The 27,157-nt window shown below is 37.0% G+C and overlaps 1 protein-coding gene and 1 long non-coding RNA gene across 12 annotated transcripts in view; one reads left to right on the forward strand and one right to left on the reverse strand.

Moving 5' to 3' along the window:
- LOC134141632 (uncharacterized) overlaps positions 1 to 8,091 on the reverse strand; it is a 50,371-nt gene extending 42,280 nt beyond the window's left edge. For 3 of the 6 annotated variants that reach the window (XR_009958679.1, XR_009958681.1, XR_009958682.1), the window contains exons 1-3: positions 7,844 to 8,084; positions 4,545 to 4,648; positions 3,755 to 3,892 (exon numbers count right to left, since the gene is read on the reverse strand). This is a non-coding gene — a long non-coding RNA (uncharacterized LOC134141632). Of the gene's footprint in view, positions 1 to 2,451; positions 3,893 to 4,544; positions 4,649 to 7,843 lie in introns of those variants that run through there. The other 3 variants (XR_009958680.1, XR_009958678.1, XR_009958677.1) reach the window with 3 other exon arrangements.
- Positions 8,092 to 8,227: 136 nt separating this feature from the next.
- Positions 8,228 to 27,157, forward strand: part of CDIN1 (CDAN1 interacting nuclease 1) — a 139,085-nt gene continuing 120,155 nt past the window's right edge. For all 6 annotated transcript variants that reach the window (XR_009958611.1, XM_062577580.1, XM_062577579.1 and 3 more), the window contains exon 1: positions 8,228 to 8,539. Coding sequence is in view for 5 of the 6 variants with exons in the window: in XM_062577580.1 (XP_062433564.1) it covers positions 8,430 to 8,539 (110 nt within the window). In the remaining variant the exon portion in view is untranslated. The remainder of the gene's footprint in view (positions 8,540 to 27,157) is intronic.

A 27,157-nucleotide genomic window follows, 5' to 3' on the forward strand; every position in this document is an offset into this window, starting at 1 on the left:
TCAGTAAGGGACAGTGCAGTCATATTTGATCCTATCAAATGCTGATCTGGCTGCCAAGATGATCTCTTGAGGTTAGCTGCATTCTACATTTCTATGATTCTGTGATAACAATCATTTAAGAATGTTACAACTCTTGAACAACAAAAATACTTGGTATATAATGAGAGGTTAGAATCCTTGGGCAATAAACAATTAAGCATCTTGCATGAAAAGAAAACCTCAGCAACTTAGTATCACTCCCTAAGCTTAAGGGGACAATGGAAATTTCACTACCGGAAAAAACATGTTAATCTACTCTTATATTCCTCACCAAAACTCTTCTGATCTAAAATAATCTAGTTTCCTAAAAACTGTCTCAGTGTCCAACTTTCATATAACAAGGTCCTAATTTTCAGATTTAATAATCATATGCAGCTCCCACAGAAGTCAAACAGCAAATCTGGTGAGTGGCAAACTATATGAGCAAATCTTTGCTATTCTTCCCTCCCCTTCCAATCCCTCCCTTCCCCCCCACAGAAGAATGAGAGGAATTGGACAGGAAAAGAATTAAATTACCACAACAACAGACAATTCTACAGATTTAAGTTTCTATTGACAGTTGATAGTCTCTTGTTCAGTCAATGGGCCAGGGAGTTAACACTAATCTGTAATATCACTTATAATTTCATGCCTCGGCAGAATCTGTACCCTCTTTCAGAGATTTTGTTAGAAAGCAAAGAATTAGCAATATTTGAGCTAGATTTAGGCAGGTAAAGTGTGTATCCTTCTACTTGAAATGTTTCCTCAGAGCCAAAAGTAAGCAAGAGCAGATAAACTTCCTAGCTACTCTGATGTACTTTGTTTCTACCAAGTTATCACGAACAACTCAGGCAATATGGTAGAGTCATGCTATTTGACAAGTGCTTACCAAACACATTGCAAGTTATTAAATTTTGCTAATTATCAAAGTAAACAGAAATACAGAAAACAATACAATCTATCACAAAGTGTACTTTTAAACTGAAATAGTTGTATTTTAATTGATTTTTGCTTTAATATAGTTATACATTGCAACATTACTGTTCCAACGTTAAAGACAGAATTTTGGAAATGATACCGTTTGTTTTGGTGTAATCCTTGACTCAGTCATTCCTGTTTATCTGCTTCATAAAACAGTGCTTAATTTCTAATTTTTCTCTCCTTTGCCTTACTTGTATAGAAAAAATAGACAGCATACCTCTTCAGTACCTTAACCTTTCAGTTCAAAGTTTGGCCTCCATCATTATTTACTTTATACTGTCCACGTCATTCACTGAAAATAGTCTTATTAAATTGAACATGTTTTCTAAAAAAGCTTTTTAACATAGTAGCTTATGGCATAGACATGGGCATGAAGGTAAATATGAACAAATCCATCTTCAGAATACCTTTTTTCTAATTATGCATATGGGTGCATGCGTGTGTGTGTGTGTGTGTGTGTGCATGTATAAACACACACACTTAAAACCAAGTTTTATAGATTTAAGTCAAAAATGTCCACCAATTTTGGCTACCCAAGGTAACATACCTAGGATCTGATCTTTCAGAGTATTCTGTTCTCTGCAAGTGCAACTTCCATTAAATTCAATTCAGTTAGCATTTAGTGCAAGAGGCTCTCCAATATCTCTGTAAGATCTCAGTAGAGAGATGCCAGATAATCATACTTTTGGTTTAATGGTTGGCATCCTAATTTGGATGTCTAATTTGTGATGTTAATCCTCAAAGACTCTTCTACAGTCAACAGAAAGAGACAGCCCTGCTCTCTCTGGCTATGTACGCCTATTCCCTCCCCTGTGCTGGTATCTACATTGATGAGGCTGGGCTGTCCAGTGAGCTAGATCCACAAGTTGATTCAACTGAAAAATAATACTTTTTGTTAGTTTTTTTTCAAGTATGTTCATTTTTCAGGTGGATCTGCCTGACCACATAGGCACATAATCAGTAGTAGTAGCACAAATGCACAGGTGAGAATGTGAAACTGCCTGCAGTGGGTTGGGTCGATCTCTTTAGGCTGCAGTTTATGGCACCTATGCAATTAAATAGGATGTCTGGGACTGGATAATGTGGCTGCCTTTTCAAAAAAGATGATGAGGAAAGAAAATTCTAAGCTTACATGAAAAGTCTGTAAAGAGACAAGGTAAGAATCCATTTTACCTGGGCAGTAGTCAAATTATCTTAACATTTAACTTTTTTCTTTCTATAGTTCACAACTCATTCACCAAGTACATATTCCAAGTTCTGCCACAAATGAGACAGAGGTCCTATAGAAAACAATTCATTTCATCACACAACAACAGTGTTTTCGCTGCCAGTGAACAAAGAAGCAAACACCTGGGGAAAAGGCAGCATGCGACAGTTAATGATATTTTAACATATGCAGACAAAGACAAAATGACTTAAAACAACTGCATTTGAAACTAGGAAAATATTTTAATATAGGTTTATATATATGATTACTGAGAGTTTAAAAAGGTAAATTCAAACTCCAGAAATTTTGTCATGTGGAATTACCAAGGAGTCAAGCTCCAGGATAAGAACACACAGGGCATGTTAACATTTCAGTCATAGAAATTGATTTCTAAGTAACTCATCATTTTCAAAATTCTTTTATAGCTTGTTACAGAAAATACATAAACATACAGCTTACAACCATAAAAATAGTCTGCTTCAAAGTCCATTAAAATTAATGATTGACTTTCAATTGACCATAGATCAGGCACTGGGATCAGGCTCCCAGTATATAAAACAATGTTTTCAAAACACAGTACAAACACAAACACATATATATTTTTCAAATTACTTCACCAAGAACATAAATATTTTAAAGAAAGATATATTGGGTATCCTTATAGTACAGAAAGCCAGATTAATTTTCCTCAATAACTTCTGTGATCACAATAAATAAATTTGAAGACATAGAAGAAAAGCAATGCCTGCCTTTTTGAACTGGTATTCTGCTACGTATAATCATCCTAATATTGTCATATTCTTCACAGTGTTGTGATATCAAGCAATCCCGTGAATACTTTTAAGGGAAAAAACAGAAACTTATGTGACCTACCATCTTACAAATTGGCAAAATAGTCAATGCTTAACAGTGATGTATAGAACAGCTGTTCCTTTTTTTTTCCGATACAAATTGAGTGTATCACAGATTGTTCCATGATACAATTATTTTCAGTTAGCACATCAGAACCTATAGACATAAATTAGATTATAAATGGAAGGTTGTTCTTCTTAATGAGGTAACAACTGTATCCTGTGGAGATGTTTATTAGACCAGTTACAGATACAGTTACTACTGAATTAAGGGGAAAAATACTCAAGTTTTTTTGTAATTCAGAAATGTCAAATACAAAGAGTTGTATTTCATAATAAAAAATACATGCAATATACAAAGAGACTAAAAAAACCTGCAAAAACACGTGCCAAACCGAATGATGTGAGAATACCGTGAGCATAGAAAACTGTAATAAGCACTCTAATCATAGTTGCAAACTAGTCTTAGTGTAGATCCCAACTCTAAAATCTACAGTCAAGAATAGTTAATTTTCAAAGCACATCTGGAGAACAGGCCAATTATGACAAACTAAAAATTCAAGAGTATTTGAGCTATACAGTCTATAAAGGAAGAAGACACAGGGCAGAACTTTAAAAAGTTACTCAATATCAAATTGTCACATATGTTAGTAGTAGGATTTTAAACTAGGTGATCAACTGTTTATATGAGACTTACCAATGAAAGCAAAGCCTGACACTTCTTTTTCAGAAGAGTATTTGAAGAAGTACCTAAAGACTCAAGTTCGACATGTTGACTGCAAATTAAACATCTGAGAGAAGAAAGGGGTTCAATGGACCTCAAAGTGCCTGATGCCTGCATGAGAAAGAGAATCAAAGATGGCAACACTGATGACAGTTGAGAGCTTTCCAAGAATAGGTACCTCAAAATCCACATACATCAAAACAAGAAAAATAATCCTTTCTTTTCAAGCTCTAAAGGAAGCTGAAGATAAACTAAATAGGTTTTCTCTTCCTAGATGAGCACCAATTTCTAGAAGCATAAGATTTTCTGTTTTTTAAAATCCATGCAGAATGCAAATATGAATCATGATTTCAGATTTCCAAGCATATTTTAAGGATATTGATTTTTCTTCTGGTCCCCTCCCCCCCCCCACACACACACAACTGGGGACCTCACTGTGTAACAGTTCATGCCCTGATTCTGCCACTAAATTACTGACTTTTCAGTTACATAAAGGATGCTTCTTTTTTTCCTAATTGTTCATATGTACTGACATTTCTTCCAGAATTTTGTTTGAAGTCAATGGTACAGGTTTTTCGGTATTTCAAGAAAACTGCTTTCAGTTTTGAACAGGCGAACTATAAACCTACATAAAATAAAGCTCCTTGCTGTTCCTTGCTCATTTTTTCTAGTGACTGGAGCACTACGGGAAATTTTGTGGGTTTTTTTTAATCTTCTCTCCGATATCCACAATCCTCTTTCACACAGCTCCCCTCCCACCAACCTTTCTCAGTTTCTTCAGCAAGATCTGATCCAATTATCAGAAGTCTCCTCTCATCCTGAAAAAGGCTTCTTCCTCTCTCTTTCCTGTAGATGCTCCCACTATTCCTGCAAGTTGGAAGAAACCACTTTCACCACTATGCAATTGCTCATTTGCCCTTCCTGGAAAATACGTAAGTGCGCTTAGAGTCTTCGCATTAATTTTGCTATAGGAGGCAACATGGAGCAGGGATTCTATCTATAGAGAAGTGGGGTGGTAAAGTAAAAAGATAGCTGTAAAGCCACGAAAATCAAATCAGAATTCACACTTTGTGCATGAATTGATTTCCTGTAAAACCATAATATAATTATCTAGTCTCAAAACACAGTGATTTTAAGCTCTATGGAAAGTAATGAATGGCATTTTAACTATGAACTTGGCTACAAACAATACTATGCATTCATCTTCTTGTGGTAATGGGAGATACCTGCTAATATCCCAGGTAAAATATCAAACAACATAATACAAAAAGTGGACCAAAGGTCTGTTACTTTATCCTTTGCCAACTATGACCAAGACTACCTTCACTAAATGATAGTCATTACTAGAGGTCTTCTGCCAGGCTGTTTCTTTCTGGTTCCTTAATTTTTGGCCGTATAGTTTCTGTGCTCTCCTCTTTTCCCCCCCATTCATCATTTTCAGTCATTAGGTTTTCCTTTGTTTCTTTTTCTTTAGCCCACTTTTGTTCCTGGAAAGAAACTTAGTTTCTCTTAGTTTTTCTTGCACATGGACTGGAACCCATCCCCAAGGCAAAAATCCAAAAGACTAGCTGCCAAGGGCAGATGCCAATGAAAGAGTACAAGAACAGAGCAAGCACATAGTCATATTTCCTCAGAGCGTTCCCCCAGCATCCAGATTTGCATCTTGGAGATTTCCCAGGCCAAAGATATGTAAAAGCTTTTCCTGTATTTTTCTTTCATGAATTTCATCCATTTGCTTATTGAGTTTATACAAACTCCCATCATCCACATTTTATACAGCTATCCACAGCTCAGTTTCACAGTCTAATGTTCGTTGGGTAAGTAAAACTGTGATGGCAGCTTGATTAAACTATTTCCGATAGGAACACCTTTTTTTCCCCCCTTTTGGTTTGTTTGGATTTTTGAGTATGTCATTGAAATAGTTCTGTGTTAACTAATATAGGCATGCTGTGGCTCATACATTTCCCATACAGAACTTCTGATCTATGTTTTCAAACATTCAAGTCCTTACACTTAACTGTAAATGCTTCTTTCAGATAAAAAGCAGCAACTCAACTCTGAAGGCTCTCACTAGGGTAATATTCTCTCAGATCATCTTGGCTGTAGTGAGCATTCACGCCAGAAGTTTATTTTCTTGTTTTTTAAAATAATTTTGAAATCTGCAGAACCTTCTTCTAGGACAAGAGTCTAGATATCTAAGACCTACACAGACATTGGTCCACAGACTGCTAACTTCATACTGCAGTTCTAAACTATTCTACTTCTGTGCATTGCATAATGAAGTGTCATTTCATTAAAAAAATAAATAAATAAAACAAGAACATTTACTACTTAACAAGAGAGATGAACAGAGATAAACCTACAAGTTAAAGCTAGAAACATTATTGTTTTAAAAATACTGTTTCACTGGAACTTACCCTGCAACAAAGAAAGCAAGACATAAATCATTTTTAAGAGCACGATTCACTTGCTTCTAAGGAAGCAGTAGTAGTGGTGGTAAAGATTTTTTTAAAAAAAATATATTTCAGAATTAGTTCTAATCTGGCAAGAAGAGGGAAAATGATCCTTTCTACAGCTCAGGAAAATTATAACCTAATAGGACTTAAAAGCAGTTATCAGATTGAAAAGAACTCTTCCACCTCCCTCCCAAAAATGTACATCTTCTAATATTTAGGACACTACTTCATAGAGCTAAAGAAAATATTATCATTACATATTATGTATATTAATTAATATATATCAAGTCAGAAATTTATCCTTAATTCTGACTGGTTTCCATGCACATAACCACCCACAGATTTTATAAGGTCCTACATAAGCCTGGAATATACCCCAAATTCTACAGATCCGACAGATGGATAATTTCATAATTCAAAAAATTGTTGGTTTTATCTGTGATTCTAGAAAAACTGTACGGACAAATAAAGTTTTCTATCATAGAAACAAGTGGTCCACTTCTAGATAAGGAAAAAGTCATTTATATATGCATATCTGTATCTTTATTTACACATAGAAATCTTTTTGTTAAACTGTTTAGAAAAAGTAACACAATAATTTAGCAATCATACTGTTTATTACATTACTTCTCTCGATCTAGATGAAGAGAATAAATGTGTTCTTTTCTTAATGCTAGTTTCAATTTTTGCTTTTCCAACACTAACTGTAACCTTTTGTATGGCCTACCAGAAACACAAACAACAAAAAATGAATCAGTATTTCAAAGCTTCAACATTTATATTTAGTCCAAGCCTGGCCTTGCTAACATAAACATACTATTCACAATCTTTTCCTTTAAGTTCCAGATCTCATACTCTTCAAAGAAACTTTGTAAAGTTTTTGGCTAAGATACAAAAAAGCACCTAAAAGGTGATCTTCAGTCTTCAAAAGAGATAGCAAATAAACAAAACCTAAAACAGATATAAAAATTGATTTATACCTATATATACTCAAGATTTTAAGTAAATTCAGTGTCTGCAACTGCAAGGCTGGGACTCCAAATTATGTAGACTTAACAATATTATTGCCTGCACATAGCTCATGCATATGATCATGCACAAAAGGGAACAGTTTTGTCAGTCTCTTTGCAATCTCTGGTCCCTAAACAGCTGTTTATTAAAAGGAGCACCTATTTTCCCAGAATTATCTAAAATACCCAGCACAGGAATGAAGGCTTGAAACACACCCACTGATGTCTAATGGTACCATCATCTGATTAAAAACAAGGCTGAGGCCTAACTAAATTTCAAGTCAATCAATGCATAAACTTGGACAGTTTTCTTCTAAAACTTAGCAGAGACCATTTGGGTGCAAGTGTAAGGTCACAGGTCTGTAAAATTAAGGCCAGTTAGGGTCTACAGCCACACTCCTCAGCAGGTCTTTACCACGAGCAGGAAAAAACAGGTATTTTGCAGCGGCTGCTCGTTAAGAGCCTGGAAATTATTTTACTCTAAAGTGGTTCAGTGGAGGCTCCCCACCACCACCACCACCACCACCACCACCACCACCACCCCGGGCTGCAGCTCCTGCTCAAGCCCAGCCACCCGCAGACAGACCGCCGCTCACCCGGCTCCAGCTCGGGCTCTGCCGCGGGGCCCCGCGCCTAACGGCCGCCGCCGCTAACGGCCGCCGCCGCTAACGGCCGCCGCCAGCTCCCCCTGCGCCCGCAGCCTTCAGGGCTGCAACCCGTAGCCCCCTGGGGAGGTTCCCGCTGCAGGGAAGCGCAAGGCGAGACAGACCCCGTCCAGGCTTCCGAGCCTGGCGACCCCGCCGCAGACGCGCCATTTCCACGCGTGCCAAGCAGCCGCCTCTCCCCACCCCCACCCCGGCAGCGGCTGCGGCTGCGCAGGCCCGAGCGGCGCGGGATGGCGGCGCGGCTCGCCCCGCCCAGCGCGGCGCCGCGGCCCGGCCCGGCCCGGCCCGGCTCGGCCCGGCCCGGCCCGGCCCGGCTCGGCTCGGCTCGGCTCGGCTCGGCTCGGCCCGGCCCCGCCCCCTCGCCCGGGCGGCGGGAAGCGGCCGCTGCTGCCCACGGCTGTCTCGGCGCCCCAGGTCCCCGTCTTCCTTCCTTCTGCCTCTCCCCGCCCCGCGCGGCTGTGGCGCTCGGGCCAGAGCGGCGCCGTGCCGTGCCGTGCCGTGCCGTGCCGGTCTGGCCATGCGAGGCATGAAGCTGAGCAAAGCCCAGTACGATGAAATAGCGCAGTTCCTGGGGCAGGTGCAGCCCACCAGACAGAGTCTGCGGAAGCTGAAGGAGAAGTTCCCTAGGTAAGTGCTCCCTGCCCGGCGGGCCGGCAGCTGGCTCAAGGCCCGGCGGCAGCCCATGGGCCGGCTGTGGGCAGGCCAGGGCCGCGACGCTTGCAGTGCCGAGCCTCACACGGTACCAAATCACTCGGACAGGCACACGGGCATCGAGGGCAACGTGCGAGGCTGCTGCTGCGCCATCCCTGACAGAAAGTTGGGCACAAAACAAAGCATCCTTTTGCTCCGCCATCCACCCAAATAAAAGCTCTTGGGTCGCTTGATGGGGTTCCTAAACACCCCGTAGATCTTGTTGCAGGAATGAAGCCTTGCAGGCCTGGGCCTTTGCTCTGCCGTGAGGTTGAGGTGGAACCTGCCTGGGCTGCCACTTCCCGCATGGCTGAAGGAAGAGCGGCTTGCAGGACCCACGGCTCCACACATCTCTGCTCTCCCCAGAGTTGAGGGCTAGATGAGGGATCATCTGCTTACATGTGAAAATTCATCTTCTTCCTCATCCAAACTGCATTCAGGGTTTTTAAAGGTGTTCAGAAATGGCCTTAGGCTGCTGTTGAAAGACTATGTGACAGGGTGTGCCTCGTGCCCTGATCCTTATTTCCAAAACACACTTTCTACCAACAATAACAGAAAGAGACCTGTAAAGGACATGTTGTCAGGCTTTTCTGTGGAAGGATGACATCTAACAAGTTGAGTGGAATTGGACAGAAGTGTTACTATCTTTAAAATGCACCAGAAAAAATACAAAATACTGTAGTTTTTTGGGCGTTTTAGATACTTTGGTGATTGGGAGAGAAATAAATAAAATAGAAAATTGTTCAAGTGATTCCTGAGCCTTGCTAGTCTTGCAGCAAGTGTGACTGAGGAAACTGTCTGAAACTGTCTGTGTGTATCTGGCAGTAAATGAACAGCCAACATTAATGTTGGCATTTAAACTGTCCAATAAAATCTTTTCCTCTCTGAGGAAAGTGTGTTATGTAGTTAAAAATCAAGCTGAGGCAATAGCCGTGTTATAGAGAAGAAGTGATGATAAAGCAGAGTGGTTGGTTCAGTGAGCTCATTGAGTCGCATGGTTGGGAACCCTAGCTCAGCTTCGACAGTACTTCTGCAACTTGAGAAATCACTTACTGTGACAGGGTGAGTCTAAGGAGCTTAGACTTGGCTTTATCACTTTGGTGCTGATGAAACAGCAGAAGAGAGTGTTTGTGTGGATACATGCGTGCGTGTATGCACACACACACACAGACACGCACACACACAGACACACACACACTATGCTGACCTTATAAAGCTATCTTGCAAACAGGTTAGAATTTGGGATAGTTTGCCAAGTCAATTGTTAACTGTGCATAGGAACTTGCTTGCAAGAGAGATCTATAGACACAGGAAGTGTCTCTTACAGGGAAAATCAGATTGCCAGAAAACTAACACTTCTTTCTGCTGATACATTGTACTTCCCAGTCCATTCTTTTGATGCTGCAGAAGATCCATTGACTCTGTTTCAGAACTTGATGACTGCTGACAAACTAAGTACTAATAACAGGATGTAGAGTTATATCAGAAAGAAAAATATGCTTTTTCTAAAGCAGCTTGGCTTCATGTGTGGAGAGTGCTAGAAAGTCTAGATTGGCTAAAATAGCTGCTTCCGTGATTAGGTTACTGTTAAGTTGTGTTGTATTATCCAAATTAGGAGATCAGAATGTCCTCTTCTGAATTCTGTTTGTGAGCTTCTCCTAAATTTTGTTTGTCTGTCCTAGGAAAAGACTAAAATCTTCTATCTGAATGATGAATGAAAGACTCCTTCTCATCTGCTACTTGAGTCACTAAATTGATACAATTTCAAAAAGTCTGTCCTTGGTATATTTTGAAGAAGCCACATCTTCCTTCCTTACTTCTTTTTTCATATCTCCTTTCTCTGTATTGCTCAGCAAGTGATATTTATTTGTTGTCTTTTTGCTTATTTCTTGAAACAGGGCAGATGCAGAAGACAATCCAAAAAAAAGTTTGAAGTCTCAAAATATATTGAGCTAATATTTTGAGATGCAGTTAAAAAAGCTATTACAATAAATTCCAAGACCACTGCTTGCCTTAGCAGCAAGAGAGATAGCTGTATCGAAACAGGGACATGTTATAACCTAGAAAGCAGGCAGTCTTTATAATCTTGTAACCTTGTAAGCCTTGTATAATCTTGTAAAAAGAGGACATTTGTAGAGATTTGTGAAATTGCGTACCGTCATAAGAACTAATTTGGAGGCTTTTTCAGTGTTGTGCTTGGTAATTTTGGCATTTTTCTTTTCATGGTAAGATGCTTATAATCCAGAATCTATGGGATTTTCTTCTAGGACTGAAAGGATGTGGTTGGACTTTCTTGCCACTTCTTCCTTTATTAAAAAAATCAACAATTACCTTTTTAACTCAGTCTTAGAAAGCTATTTCAGAATCTCTCATTGCACTTGCAAGGGGGGAAGTTGTCAATAATCGGGTTTTCATTATTGAATGGTAACAGTAACTGACTCAAACAGGAAAGCCCTAGCCTCTGTTAAGGCTGTTTTCACTTTGCACTTTCGATCTTTTTTTTTTTTTTTCTTTTGCCAAGGAAGGATCATAATTCCACTGATAATGCAATACATACATTGACAGTTCTCAAATATTTCTGGTTCCTAGTACCTCATAGACCTTGAAAAGATTTTTTGCTGTCTGCATTATTCTGCTTAGTTCTTTCCCTGATACTGTTTTATGTGCTAGTGTCAGTTCTTGCAACTTCAAGAGTCAGAATCTACCTCCCCTCCTATTTTGTAGAAGATCAGAGTATTTTCCACATTTTGTTGTAGGCCTACTCTTGTTTTGGAATTTCTCCCTAAGAATAATTTGTAATTTCAGGGATTATTGCCATAATTTAATGTGTGTAAGTATACTGTATGGTCACTGCTCACATGACCTGTGAGTCTAAATTCTTTTTAATGTGATAGTTCATTCTCAACTGGTTTTGAGCACAAGTTCAGCAGGTGAGATTACCATTTTCAAGAATGTTGCTTTGTGATTTATTAATGTCAAATAGTCAAATTTAGACTTCCTTTGAGCATCTTAATATATACAACACTGCATGTTCTGCATGTTCTATGTTGGGCTCATTGTACCAGCATCTTTGCCTCGTTCTTCACTTGAAGTTATCTACTTGCTAAGAATTTTACTTTTCTTTGTAACTTCTATAATGCATTCTTCTGATTTCTCTTTATCATGAGCTGTTGTTCCTCAGTGATATAATTTTGTCGTTGAGACCTAATGTCTAAGTTGGATTACCCATTGTGGAACTGGAAGTGCTCTGAGAACATTAGAGTCTTTTCAATGCTTGTTTTTTTAAATTGATGTTAAAAATACTCACAGATAGAATCCTCTCTATAAGAATCACTTTTGAATTACCTGGTTATGGCAACAAGATTAAAGTCAGATCTTTAAATTATGTTCAAAGTCTATTTTAACTTGTCCAAAAATGTCCACCTTCTAAGGGTTTGATTCATACCAAGGTGATATTCTAGTCCCTCAGTCTAGTTATTTCAGGAAAAGAATCTCTCAGTTCTTCTCATTATTTATTTGGCAGACTATAGATACGTGTTTTCTCTTTTGTAAACTTTTAGTCCTTGCCTGAAGCTTTTTACTAATAGAATATAATGGATGCTGCTCAAATCTGTACCTTATAAAGTATTTTTCGCTGCTTTTTAGTGTCTCATTTTGATTGTATTTTGCAATTTTTCTATTAGAATCTTCCTCTGTTCTCCGGCAAGATTTCTAAGGGTGTAAGGTTTGCTTACCCAATTCATTATGGTACTATCTCGTTTTTTCTTAAGCCAACTTTTTTTCTGTTTTGATTCTGTTCTGAGTCTTTAATCTTCTTTCACTGTATTGCACTAGAATTAGAGATTCCAGGAACTTTCTGGCATTGCAAGTTGACTCTGCAGTCTTACATCTTTTAGAGATTCAAAAAAATTTACTTTTTGAGTTCTTGCATTGAACTGCTGTGAAATGTATTTCATTCTATCTAGGAGTGCAGTATTGTTCCATAGCACAGTTAGTGCAGTCTGTACTGTTTTGCTTCCTTACTCAGTTATAGGTTGTTAAACAAACTTAGTGCTTCTAGCCTAACTTCCTTTTCAGTCCCTCCACTTTTATTCCTGTAAAAGAAGCATTCTTGTTTGACCCTGTTTGAATGCAGATTAAGTTTATAGAGTTTCAAAGTAGTAGAATTTCAAAGTATTAGGATTCGAGCAGCTGTTTTGTATAGGTCTTCACTTGCTACCTTTTCTTTTTAAATAGTGCTTTACTGTTTATCTGACGTCTGTAGGCTTTCCTTCATAGTGCTTAGGGTGAGCTTTTCTTACAGCAGAAATGTAAGCTGATATAAAGGCAAGAAAAAAAATTCCTTTTTTCTTTTTTCCAGTAAGCAAGAGAAAAAAAAGACTCATAGTGGATTTTGACCATCAATGAGGCAGACCAAAGTGTTCAGGCTTCTTAAGGAGTCAGTTACCTTTGAAGAACTAGATACTGTACAGAAACTGCTATACTAGAGGTAATATACATTCTTCCTTCTCACCAGTACATCTCAGGATTGCATTAATCCTTTTGGGCTCATCTGCTCACTAGTAGCTCTTGATCAGCGAGCGCATTTGGTACTGTGAATTTGTAAGTCCGTCTTAAGTGTCGTGCTTGCTAGGGTTGACTCCTTCATATTTGAGTACGGATGCTTAGTTGTAACGTGTCTAACCTCACATTTGACTACTGAAAGGCACACTTACTTTGTTTCTGCAGCAGATCAAGTGAAGCACAGTCTTCTACATTCACGACCTGTCTTATTCATTATTTAATATTCTCTGCGGATTTACACATATTTTTCAGTAATTATTTTACTCTTTTTCTATACTATTGACAGCTTTATAAAATGACACAGGGCCTTGAATGAGTCTCGACAGGATTCCACAAGAAATGTATCTACTTGGTGATGTCTCACAGTGTAAATTGGAAAATCTTATCCATTTATTGTTTGCTAATTTTTAATTACCTTTTTCCAGTGATGGTAACAAATGCCCTAAAGAAATATGAATATGTTACATCAGTGTTATTTTATCAGACAAACTTCCAGTCACTTAGATTGAGTTAACATTTGTTTTTTTCCAGTGCCATCCAGTGCCTCTGTTTTCAGTTTTTAGAGATGGGGACACATAAGTCTCTATTTTTTTCTACTCCCAAACAGTTTTATTTACAAGGAAATATATTGCTTTTTTCAAGAATTATTTCAGTCTTTTGTGCTGTTCCCCAGATTATCAAGCTTTTGTTGATGAAATAAAACTGACATGATGATCTCTATTCAGAACAGTACTGAGTATATTCACAAAATACTTAGAAGCATGTATCAGAGTCCTCATTTGGGCTCCAGCTTACCACCTGCCTGATTTATTAAATCTTATTTGCAGTGCTTCCTAATCCAGGTCTCAGAACCCTTTGAAATATCTGGTGGCAGAATTGTCCACTTTTATTTAATAGTTTTAAGTTAGTATCAGGTAATGACACAGCTAGTAAGCTGTATCCAGGCTTTTGTTCTGGTAAACTGATAAGCCCAAAGTGGTTAGAGTGGGAAGTAGGAAGGTACAAGTGCTTCTCTCTTTCCCCTCTCCTTTTTTTTTCCCCTTTCCATTTCTGAGTTCTGGTTCCTGCTGCTAATGGATCCTGGAGACTGAGTCAAGGTGGAAGGAGGATTCTTTGTCCTTGTTACCCGCGAAGGAGGACTGACAGTGAAGCTCAAGAGCCAAGGGCAGCTAGCTGTCTAGGTGTCTTTCAAAGCCCTAGGCTCAGGACTCAAGCTCAGGTATATTATATAGGGAGATCTTGTCTAGGGACTGGTGCACGACTTGTCAGTTACATTCGTTTCTCTCTGGGAAGGCTCTGAACATAGCAAAGCTGACATAATTCTTGTCAGCTTCCCTGCTACCCCTGCGCTTCACAAGAGTAGGTTAATTATTTTGGAAAGCAGAGGAACTAGCCTGTTTTTCTTTATTCTGCCAGCATTCACCTAACAAATCTCATTTGGAAGCTGCCTTTGTGCCCATGAGGGCTAGAAACTTTTATTTCTCAAAAAAAAAAAAAAAAAAAAAAAAAAGATATGAAGACATCATTTAAACTCCCTCTGCTTTTCTATATTCTCACTACTTAATAATGAAATAAATTCATGCTCTGCCTGTACAAACCATTGCATTGATTTCAGCAGATGAACTAATGAGAGAAAAGAAAGTGAACTTTCATGGGAGATGCAGAGACTTGCAGAGGGAGACTAAATGGCCATTAATAAATTTCCAGATTGTCTATTTAGAAGTAGCAAATACTTTGTATTGGTGTACTGTGTTTAGATCATCTGGATCATAGAGCTACAGCAGCTATGCAAACAGAATCTATAAGATTTTGTATTTTATTCTTTTCTCTGTTTGACTTAAGAGTAAACCAAGTATTACGTTACTGTTTCTTGTTATTATTTGTAACAAAAATAATATTATTTAAAATTTGTTGTATATCTAAAGCTACATTTAACCTCACAAGTAAACACGTTGATAGTAAGAGATGAGAAAGAAATCTTGGCTGGTTACTTGAAAAGTAAATTAACAATATAGAATATTTCAGGAATGATGCACAATAAAATGTATATTCAAAATAATCTTAAAATGAAATAAAAAATCAGTATATAAAGTACTTATATGAGCTCTAGACTGAGTTCTTTCATTTTGGAAAGCTATTACTACTTTTTGAAGCTTTGATAGGAATCTTACTGCAGGATATTACATTTCATGTAGGATAATCCAGAGTAGATACTGGTTTTCAGTTTTCACTGTAAGACTGTAAACAGCCCTATACAAGCCTCAAAGGAGTTGTAACTGTTTGGGTTTGGTATGTTATTTTAAAAATCTGTTTGTTCATGCTGTGACCATAAGTAGGAGGGAGACTAATCCTCGTCTGTAATCCAAAGTATAGCATCACAGAAATTGACTAAATCGGCATGTAACTGGTAAGATCTTTGTCGCACCGTTATTTAGATTAAAAGTGAAGTCGAGAAAGTTATTTTTAGAATAGCTACTGATAGCAGTAGAAGCTTTCAGAATAGAACAGGAAAAATATTTTTGCCCAGTCAGGATTTAGAAGGAAAGTTTTATTTTGGCATATATAAATTCTAGGTGTGTGGATGCCATCTGTATTTGTTTGGAAAGAGATGGAGGAGTTTTTTGGTTGGTTGCTTGTTACCTTTGCCATTAACTAAATAGCAGATCGCATGTATCACTGAGCATGTGTCAAGGTGAAATTTAATTCTCAGGGAAACTCATTGCAGTTTGCCATTACAATTTTTATAAGCACAATCCTCCTCTTCCTTCAATCCTGGTAAAATGCAAAGTTATTTTCAAGGTTAGGCTTGAAATGTGCAACCAAAATTAAGGTTGTACTTTCTGATCGTTGAGTACTGATAAGAAGGAAGGTCTTTTCTTTCTCTGAACCTTTTTTTTCTCCTCCAATATGGGAAGTGCTTCCATGTGACCATACAGAGCTTAAAAAACATTTACAGAGAACAGGGCTTATTACACTAGTGAAATTCATTTGACTGAGTAAAGGGAAAACCTTTTTGGCCTTGAACATTTTATACAAACTACTTAGAAGCCAATCCAATATCCTTTGAAGATATGATGTTGAAATACAACAATTGGAGGGGGCCTCTGAAGCAAATGTGCAAATTAGTTCCCTGTAATTAAAAAAATGCACTCTGGACATGTTGTAGCTGTGTTCTGGGTGTTTTGGTTTAATTTGTTTGCACTTTTTGCCACTTCACAAATTACATGGTTATGATAATTACCAGTAGAATAGGAATGTAAGTCTTGCAGGACTGTTGTTTCTGAAGTATTTCATCCTGAAGCAAGCTTGGTGTTATCAGACAGACAAACAGATGTTCTATAGATTTAAAGGCCAGATTATAGTGGTTGTTAAGAATGAAATGGAAGGTTTAACACTGACCATATGTGCATTTTAATTGACTCGTGGGTTTTGGGATACCATTATACTCGTGTTGCTTGTACTTAAGGACAGTAATGGTAAAAAATGGTAATTCTTGATTGTATTTCAGTAATACTTACTTACTGTACCACTCTTGAAGTCTAGAAACAAGTCCAGGATAGAGCTTTCTGAGTAGAGGGGATTTGGTACCTCAGAGTGAAAAATATTTTATTCATATGTTGCTTTTTGGACAATCATATTCTGAGCTATATTAAAATGGTACAATAAATTGTTGAATACACTGTCTGCTGAATATGACCTCACCATGAAAAATTTGATGCATTAGAGTAGGAAAGGTTGGAATATATCAACCTTAGCTGACAGGGGACTTTGAATTTTGACCTAACACAGATGACCTTTGTGTGCAATAAAAGTGAGCTTAATCTCCAGGTCAAGGTTGAGGTGAATGGTAGGGCAGTGTGGATTGGTTTGTGCTGGCTATAGCGGGATCACACCTAGCAAGCAAAAAAAAAACACTAGATCTTTTCATTTTAGAGTAGCCAAATGCTTATTTACCTAAAGTTTACTCATATCTGTTACACCATCTTCAAAAACTTCTCTTAAGACAACTGATTCTTCACCAGCTATATCCTAATTTGTTTGAAGTTTAATGTTTCAGAATACAGTGTGAGGTACATATATTCTACTCCCATAGATCATTGAATAGGAAAGCTAAATAAAATTTCTCCTCCAGCATGTAGGGAAGAAAAGACTGCCAAATATATTGCCTTGCTATGAAAAGGGGGAAATCTAGAAGCTTTATTTCTTTGACAGCAAACCTGTCTTTGGAACATCGAAGTTTATTCCTAAGTGGCTTATCCTTTTAGGAGGAACACAATTAAAAGAGCTCGGATATGTTTCACTAGGCAAATACAAAGAAAACGAGTCCTTTTGAGTGCTCCCTTGCTGTAAAAGGTATTTGATCAAAGAAGCTCCGTTACAAAATATTTGGGGAACTGTCTAGGTTACGTAATAAAGATATATAGATGAATTTAAATGATTTTAGTATTTTATAGTAGTCACAAACAAAATTTGTCTTTTTAACTGATGTTCAAGGAGTGCTATTTTACTAATACACTAATGGTATATGCCCTGAATACTTTACACAGATAACAGTGGTTAGCGGTGGTGGTGGTGGAAGGAGGGGGGAAGGAGGGAGTTCTCTTTAAATCAGCCAAGGAGAGAAAAAAAAAGTTTGAGACTAATGGAAAGAACCTCTACTCCTTTAATAGAGCCTGCAAAATATATTCTCCAGGACTGATCAGCTCTGAAGGCTCTAGAGGTTTGATGATTGGAATGGCAGGAAATCACGCTTTCAGGACATAACGAATTGACTAGGCCATCCATCATTTGTTAGCATGCGCTGAAACGCTGGGTTTGTGTGCAGAGGTCTGTGATTTAGTAAATACTTGGGAGATGAATAGAGCTTACACACAAGGGAAGATATTGCTGTCCTTCAGCAGCCTTAGACACAGATCCCTGCTGAGAAGGCCGTCTGACAGCAGCTCATCAGTAACTGGCCTGTCACAGTCAGTGATGCCCACCAGCCATCCCCAGTATATTAAATGCATTTTTAATATCTGCTTCAGTAGATTTAATGAAGAAAATTTAGTTTCCATACTCTGATCACTGCTTCCTCAAGTGTTTTAAAGCATTGACTGTAGCACTTCTGAGAAAGGAACTGTGCTGGTACCTGGAGTAGTTGATTGAAAATGAAAGTGAAACAAAATGCAAACAAAAGTATCATTAGCCAGACAATTTCCTTAAATCAAAGCAGGAATATTTGGAAAAGTCAGCAATCTTCTCAGAAACAGTTGACCCTTGCTGTAGAGGTACAGCACACAGCAGAGATGCAGTGGTAGGAAAGATGTGTGCGCAATGACCTGTTTAGTGTGGCTCGGCTTGCAAGAAGGTATGATTGCACTTAGTAAGCTTTCAGATTTCAGTGCTTGAATCAAATTGTCATTCTGGTTTTCAGTATCTTGAGAAGAAGGTGCATATAGATGGAAGGAATTGAATAGATTCTGTTTTTAATAATTCTGCAAACTAACATTGATTTTGTGTAGTTTTTGGCATTTTTGCAAAGGATGCTGTTGGTGAAAATCATTTGAGTGTTCCATGGCATCGTTTAAACTGATCTGGGAAACACATTGACACAAAATAAGACACACTGGAGAGTAAAACTTCTGCTATTTTTGTCATAATAAGTTATAACTTAGCAGGTTCACTGAGGCTCATACAATACTGACATTCCATTTGTCAGGATTTTTTTAACTTTATGCCAAATCATATGATCTTTTGCTCTCTGTAGATAGAGAAACTTCATTGTTGTTTGAACTTTGTGGGATTTTTCAGGAAAAACTTCTGTTTACATAAAGGCAAATATGTAGGTTTGCATTTTCTAATGAGTTTTAGTGCTTGTAGTATTTACTTGGAAACAGCAAAACATCTATGGCAAACATCTATTTTAAACATTCAGTTCCTGTGCTTTTTCCTCTGCTATCTATTCTGTGCTCATAGAAGAGAAGGCAACTGCTGAATGAGACCTATAAATTTGATTCTTATGTGCCAAAATAGTAATGCATTAAATGCATATTATTATAAAAATTTAAGATGTGTCTTAAATGCTTACATTTTTATAACACATGGCAATATTAAATAATACATTTTCTTGTTAGCATCTGTTTGCTGTCATTGTTGGCAGGAACCTACGATTTATTACTTAAATCAATGACCACAACCATTTTAGTTCTGATGTATGACCCTAAGCTTATCACATCACTTAATAAAATAAAATACATGCTTCTCTTAGAGTGATTTTTGTAATTGTTTTTTCCTTTAAGTTTCCAATCTAGTGAAATATCATAATATCTGTTTGCAATTTGAAAATCTCAGAAAGTTGAACTATTTTTCACATTGAATGAAATAATGGTAAGGATTGATTTCATTAAGAGTATGGAACAGAGTAAGAGATCTTATTAAAATTGTCTTTAAGACAAGTGTGATAGCGTATTGTCACCAAAAAGACCAACAGCATTCAAAAAGAAGTAGAAAAATAGTGGTGCATATTCTTCAGACCCAGTGGTGGTTAAAAGTCTTGTTCGTTTGCTTATTTAACTAACTGATACTATAAAAGTAGATGGAAAACTCCCTTTGGCATGCTAAGATTTCATGCCCTTATCATTTCTATCACGGTTTTCAACTTGTGTTGCATAGACTCCTTGTTCATGGACTTCAGATGAGGATTCAAAGTAAACACACTTCTTCTCAGCAAGCTTAAATTTGCCAAGCAGGAATCTGCATCTCTTGTGGAAAAACTGTTTTTGTTTGTGAACTCTATAGGTTGAAAACTTGTGTTTTTCAGCAATGAAAACATTTTTATTGATCTTAGTGTTTTGTTTCATAAGTGTTTTTCAAATTCTAAACCTTAACATTTATTTACGGTAATGATAGAATGGGGATATATTATCCTCTCCAGACCCCGCTCAGAAATATCCCGTATCTGACTGATAATGACAGTCTTGTTGCTTTATGCTAGAGATTTCTTAAACTTGAATCTAGTGCTTTATGTTTCTCACCTGAATAGGATATTTAAGTGGAGGATGCTGTACATCCCACATGATGAAACTGGGCTTCGGGTCAGGATATGGTGCTGAAGAGAACTTTGTTATTTGGGTGGATGTCCTCCATTTGCATATCTGCAAGCTCTTGGAAGCTTTTGATAGCACTGATTCCCAGATACCTCCAGGAAGCTTGAACACTGAAAAAAAATGCCCCAAAATAGCACACATCCTTCTTTCACAGAAAGCAGGATGCTTCTCTGAGCAAGACCCGTGTGAAAGCAAAGGCAATCTTCCGTGTAAGACATGCCTGTATGAAACAGATTTAAAAAGTAGTAGGATAGCATTAAAAGCATGACCAATGTGGCGGTAACATTGCTGTGAATAAAAGGGTTTTCACCTGAATTAATATAAAGGGTCTTTTGGAATTCCTCATTTTTCCTGAAGATGCAGATAGCTATAATGACGTCATGTATTTCTCCATTTCCATTTGTAGCTGGCTAGGAGACTGCAGAACGTCCCATCAATCCACTGTTGATCCTGGTAACCTCCGATCTCTTACTGCGCTTCTTCTATGAAATGCAGATGTATATTATGAGGGTACAACTGGTGCAAAGTGCAGTAACTAATAGCCAGAGTTTGAGTGTGGGGTCCTACAAATGAAAAGACTATTGAACGCTAGCTGTTTTCAGCCCTAAATAAATACATGTTGTCAATCTAGCAGTCCTTCAGTTTTAACATAGGTGAGCAATATGTCTTTCTAGACAAGCTCATTATCTTGAATAGATAATATATAAAAAGACATATAAACTAAATTTCTACCTCTTTCAGACCTTAAATAAGAAGATTTATTTTGAACAGTTGGCAGATACTCCAGTAGGCCAGGCAAGTTCGGTTCCAAATACAGTGTTAAATGACCTAATTGCAATGAGTGATCTGACACAGAAATATGTTTTCCTTTATCCTGTTGTTAGAAACAGAAGAGTTTAATTATTGACCAAAAAGAGAAGTCAGACCACATTTTTATCTTATTTTTATTGGGTTCCTTTGACATCAGTGCGGATAGAGGGAAAAAGAAAAGAATGCTTCAATGGGTAACTATGTTGTTTCAGTTTAAATTTTTTTCTAACCATATCTATCTGTTAAATGTGTCCCATAAATTTAGCTTTTTTTCTGAACAGAAGTCCCTTTGGTCACCCAGCAACTACTTTCCAGAAGCTTCCTTAGTTTTTTTTTTTTTTAATTTATTTGACCTAACTAGTGACAGTGAAAATCGTTCTTATACTTGATTGTTTTTGTGATTTGAACTTTCTGGATAGACAATTTTGTCCATTTACCTAGTTGCTTGCAGTTCTAACATTTTATGTCAAGAATTTTAAAATCTTACTTAAATATTTCAGCTACTGTGTAGGTATTAATATCTATTTCTGTGTGCACTGGTTTGTGGGGGGGGGTTCTTCAGCATTTATTGCACATTGATTGTTTGCTTTGGTTTATTTTGTAATTCTTAGATTTTTAGTCTCTTCATGAAGGATAAATGTGTCACTGGAACTTTGGATCAGAATGTTTTGTGAAATAACTACTTAAAATTATTAAAATATGCAGCAGAAAGCAAAGTGCTTAGTTTAATGTGCTTCTGAATATTAAACACAACTAAAATACTACATAGATGTGGAACCATTTGTTATATTTTAGTATTTGACGCAATAGCTCTGTAAACCTTAACCTTGTAATTTTGCAAGTTCCACTTTATCATGTAGCTGTAAAAGGTAATCAAAATAAATCATGGAAGATGAAGAACTATTTTCTAGGGCTTTCTGTATGCTTTTAGAAGTGGAGCTTGATCCATGAAATTTTAGTAAGCATATTAAATAATACAATATGATGTGCAACGTGTCAGGTCTGATAAATTATTTTGTATAGGACATTTATACAACATATGGTGAGCTGCTATGTGAACAGCTTAATGACTAAATTATGTTAATCTTTCTTGCCATATTTACTTTTCATTTTTTAAAAAAATGCTGTTTGCAGTTTTTTTATTTTGCTTTTTTGATCACGGGTGGATATAAGAAAGGTGTAGGTCATCTCAGAGAAGCTGTGACAGTGATCCAAGGTTCCTCAGCTGTGCAGTGTACATAACACAGATGTTGGGAGAGTCATCTGTCAGCTATGCCTCTCCTATGGAGTTAAAGTTCTAGAGGGAAAAGAATTCGACACAGTGCTGTCACTGTTACATTTTCACAATAGAAGAGCATGCAAATATTCAACCTCCTGCTTAGCAGTAGTGCCCTGTCTAATGTCTGTGCTGGTTAGAATAAAAAAATAGTGGGTGCATCTAGGGCTCATAGATCTGACAAAGGTCATGCTATGCTGGGCATTTGAATTGGAAATTGTCTGGACTTAGATTTTATAAAGCTCCCACTGTTGTCGGGGAAAATTTCAGCAGGGTTTTGTCCCTGGAGAGGCCTCTTAGGCCCTTTTCTGTCCTATGAATGAATTTAGATGTGAGGGTTTCTCCTGCCTTAAAACTGTTAAGTTCATTTTGCATACATCCCCAGAGAGAAAAACTGGCAGATGCTTTTGTCTTGGAAGTGTTTAAAAGAAAACTGCAGAACAGGAACAAGGGAGAGAAGGGGCCCTGTGTGGAGTCCCAGAACATTTTGGAAATGGCCAATATGCAGTTTTCATCAGTACTAAGGCGGGGCGCAATATGGTGCCTGTAGCTCCCTGGGGAATATGAATGTTGATTAAGCATACTCCCAGGCTTTGAAATCCTGAAAGCAGTGTCAGAATAATGGATGTTGAGCAAATGTCAAGCATTTGTTAATTTCTCTGTTATTTGGAGTTTATCTACCATGATCAATCAAATAAACTAGTGCTTCTCTGTTGTGGCATGTGTCATTGATATGGTGATGAGGTGGCTAGAGAGGCCTTCTGCTTTTTTTACAGGTAACAGTTTACATAGGAATAGCCAGAACTTTTAAGTTAAAGATTTGTTTCTGATTGGTTTAGTGGAAAGTGGTACATTAACAAAATACTTCAGAGTACCATGAGAAAATGGTATTTGCAGATTTGCTGTGCTGAAAATTAAATTCATTCCATTCTGGGCGTTCTGGCTTTGCTGTTGTGGGGAAAGAGAAATTACTTCTGAACGAGAGGTGATAGAAGACTTTTTTTTATTTTTAAACGGAAAAATTTGAAAACAAAGGATATTTGAACATCTCTATTCTTTCCACCCCAAATTAGTATTAAATTATGGGTTAGCCCCCTTCTTCCCTCTAAATCTTTTGCTTTCTGTAAAATAGATCTTGACATCCTTATTTTTGCTTGGGAAACAGGTTCGGATGCCTTTTATTTAAAAGTGGAGGGGATGAATCTTTCACTCTTTTGTAAGAATATGCATTCTTTTCTAAGGATATATCAGAGGAAGTTGTTAGTTACTGAGTAACATACACAAATGTAAACAATCCAATTCAAAATATTTTTCTCTCTAACTTCTCAGTTTCCACTGTCTCCTTACATCCTAATTCTGCTAATTTGTCCTGTCTTAGAAGTTTTATAACATATCAAGGCTTGATATTTAAATGTAAAAAAAACAAAAAACAAAAATAATCTGAAGAAAAAAATGGCCTTTGTTCCTTTATTATAAAGCAGACTTTAAAATGGGAGAGGACAGGACTGTTTTTTTGTTGTTGTTTGGGGCCTTTTTGAAAGGAGCCCTAAGGCTGTTAAATGTCAAGTTTCACTAAATTTTGCTGAAGTTTATTTACTCTCTTCTCACAGACTTTTCATGAAAAGTCTAGTCCTTATGTGCATGAATGTAAAGACAGCAATGTGTATTTTTATTATGTTTTTGACAACTCCCAGAAGTTTCAGAAGTGTCGGTGAGTCATGCCATCTGACTAGATGCATATTGAGATCATCCCAGTTTATTTTAACACAGAGCAAATGTTTGATGTTGAACTAGTTTTCCTTCTTCCTTGGTTTCCATCCGTTACTTACTTGCCAATGCTGCCAAGACCAGTCACATTTTGGTGCTTAATGGAGGTGATGCTATATGGTGAATCTATTGATTGTTTATAGGAGAAGAATGATTCTGTTTAGCTCGTGCGTGGAATAGGAGTGCTGCTGGAAACCTAACCTTTTCAGCTCCTTTGACAATGCAGGAAGCAAAGCATGTGGCGATTGTGCCAATTTCCAGAGAAGGACAAGGAACACCAAAAAACAAATCTTCAGGGAAGAGGAGGCAGAGAAGGGAAAATCATAATTGTAGGAGTGGAAAAGAAGGTTAGAGAAGTTTCAGGATAGAAGTATGATTCCCTCTTGCCCACTTGTCAGATACTCCTTTCGTGTTGTCTGCCAGGGAATGCAATTGTCACAGTTCTAGGTAGACCAAAAAAAGAAAAGAGGAGGAATGTTCAAAGATTGCTACTTAAGAAGGAAATCCAGCTGTTCTGTTTTTGTACATTCTACCAGATTTCCATTGAGAAGTAAGTAGTGGGATTAAATTAGTTTATTCTCTCTATGGCACGGTAAGTTATACCCTTGAGACAGAAAGTAGACTTTCTAAATACCTATTTATATGGTATAATACTGTATAGATACAAGGCAAAACTCTGTCAGCTAGGTAGGCAAGAATGCTGTTCGATACCGAAGTTTTATACTTCTGTAAAGTTCAGGTTTGATAAAGCTAAAATTCTTTAAATTACATCCTGTATGTGTTACATTAGTAAGATCCTTTTTTTTTTTTTTTTTTTTTAGGAATTAACAATTTTTGATTGGATTACAGAAGTTTTCCAGTTTTGTCCTGAGATAACTATGCAACAGTGTGTATGCTTGACACGTGATGCATGCAAATGCTAAATACAGTAGCAGCATGAGGCAAGTGTCATTAACAGTAATTTATGTAATGAAAGCCACCTGGCTGTCTTCATAATTAATTGCTTGTAAATAATAAATTTAAATATAATTTCTAGTTTTCTAAATTTGATTATATATTTTTAACAGCAAATTGTTTAAGAGTGTTTGGGGATTTATTTAGTTTTGAATTGGCACAGATATGCTTTTTACATAGAGGCTAATTTTTTAAACATAAAATGAATGGTCTAATTATCTTTGAATTGCCATTTACTAACAAAAATTATTTTCTAAAATTAAATTTATACATTTATGGTTTCTTCCTTCGCTGCAAATCAGGAAGTTTAAGATTTTAGTTTTAAAAACTTCTCTTGACAAGTTATTTCATAATCTGATTTTTTTTCTAAGAGGTAGAAGGGAAAAGGGAAGTAGCAGGATAGAGCTATCCAAACAAAATGAGAACCTATGAGAACACAAAATGAATGTATCAAATATTTCTTACCCATAATAGCTTACTAAGTGAATGTTGTTTTAACATACAGACCTTGACCCTATCAAGAGGGCAGGTACAAAAGGTGAGATAAATCACTGGTTTAAACTGTGTCGTGTTTGCCTTAAGTGCTTGTTAAAGTCTGTTGTTGCTGTGGCCTAGGTGCATGTTTCTCTGAACAACTGTCATCAGATAATGTTGACTTTTGTGTATCTTTACCTTTTGTTGCACTGTTTAGATTGTGGTACTAAGAGGAAGAGTTCAAACTTTTCAAACATATTTTTTGTATAATCATAACTTAATTAAACTGAATGTGGTTGTGGATGATGTACATTTAGACACAACCAAAGAATATGCAGAGCTTTGCTTTTCTCTCTCTCTCTGATGTGCTGCTCTATGCCTCTGTTTGGGATATGTTCACTGGTGCTCTATTTGTGTCTTTAAAAACTTCTCTTCTTGCAAATAAACTTTAAATAGATGAGAGAATGGACATAGATCATCTGCTTATATATTATTACAGTACTTAGTCTCACAGTTTGCTTTGTTTTTAATTTGATTTTATAAGATATTTTATTTCTGGGGAATTTTATTGGTATAGAAATTGGTTGAAAGGAGACTTTTAAAGAAGGTCAGGAGAAGGAAACGTGGAGGACAAATATGAAGATTACCAAGCTGAAGCTGGGAGGCCAAACTCTATCTATAGATTCTTCCCATCAGTTTATTTTGTCAAGGCGCTCACTGGCTAAATAACCACAGTGCACCAGAGAAGTTCTAGTATGTGTAAATTGTCATGATTTTAAAGCTACAGAAGCCTTACTTTAGAATATTTATCTGAGAATTTAGTATGATGTTTTAGCCTTGACACTGTATTCTCAACTCTCTTGAGTAGGGAGTTTTTACTTGAATGTCTTTTGTTTCTGTCTTACACCTGTAGTATTTCCCAACTTGAAAATTAAATCATACAAAATAGTTTTATATACTCATGGAAGAGGCTTAATTTGAAACATTTCATTAATGGAAGAGTAATTACTTAAAAGGGTCTTGTAAGTATGCATTTGAATTTAGGTGTGTTTCAAACATTCATGCAACAAGCACAGCTTAACTCTGAAATAAACTACTAGAACAGTATTTCAGGCAAATTACTGTCTGTTTTCTACACTTGCTTACTAAGATGATAGGACCAGCAAGTAGTTTATTGTCAAGTGGAAACATTGCTCATCTGTTCCTGTGTTTTCAGAATTCCATTTTTAATTGCAATATCTATTATTGTTTATCCACTCTCAAAAGGTAGTGCTGTTTCTCTCACCATGTGCATATATATGCAATTGCAAACTCTCATCTTTCTTATTACTTCTCTTTTTCTCATTTTGGGGGCTTGATCTGAAATACTTTGTACCAATTAGATATTGCTTGTTTTGGGTTACTCTTATATTACTGCTACCCAAAGTTATTTTTTGTAGTGTGGATGAAAGAAGATGGAAATTAGTTCTGCAGAAATACTAGCATTATTTTGTATTTCCTTATTAATAATTTGTATTCATCTCTGTTTTTTATTTTCTTTACACGTCTCATACAGATTTTTCACGGTCTGCAGTCGTCTGAAAATATATTGGCCATTACAAAAGACACCAAAAAAATGAGATG

Source organism: Rhea pennata, chromosome 5 (genome assembly GCF_028389875.1).
Source record: "Rhea pennata isolate bPtePen1 chromosome 5, bPtePen1.pri, whole genome shotgun sequence".
NCBI classification, from domain to species: Eukaryota; Metazoa; Chordata; class Aves; order Rheiformes; family Rheidae; genus Rhea; species Rhea pennata.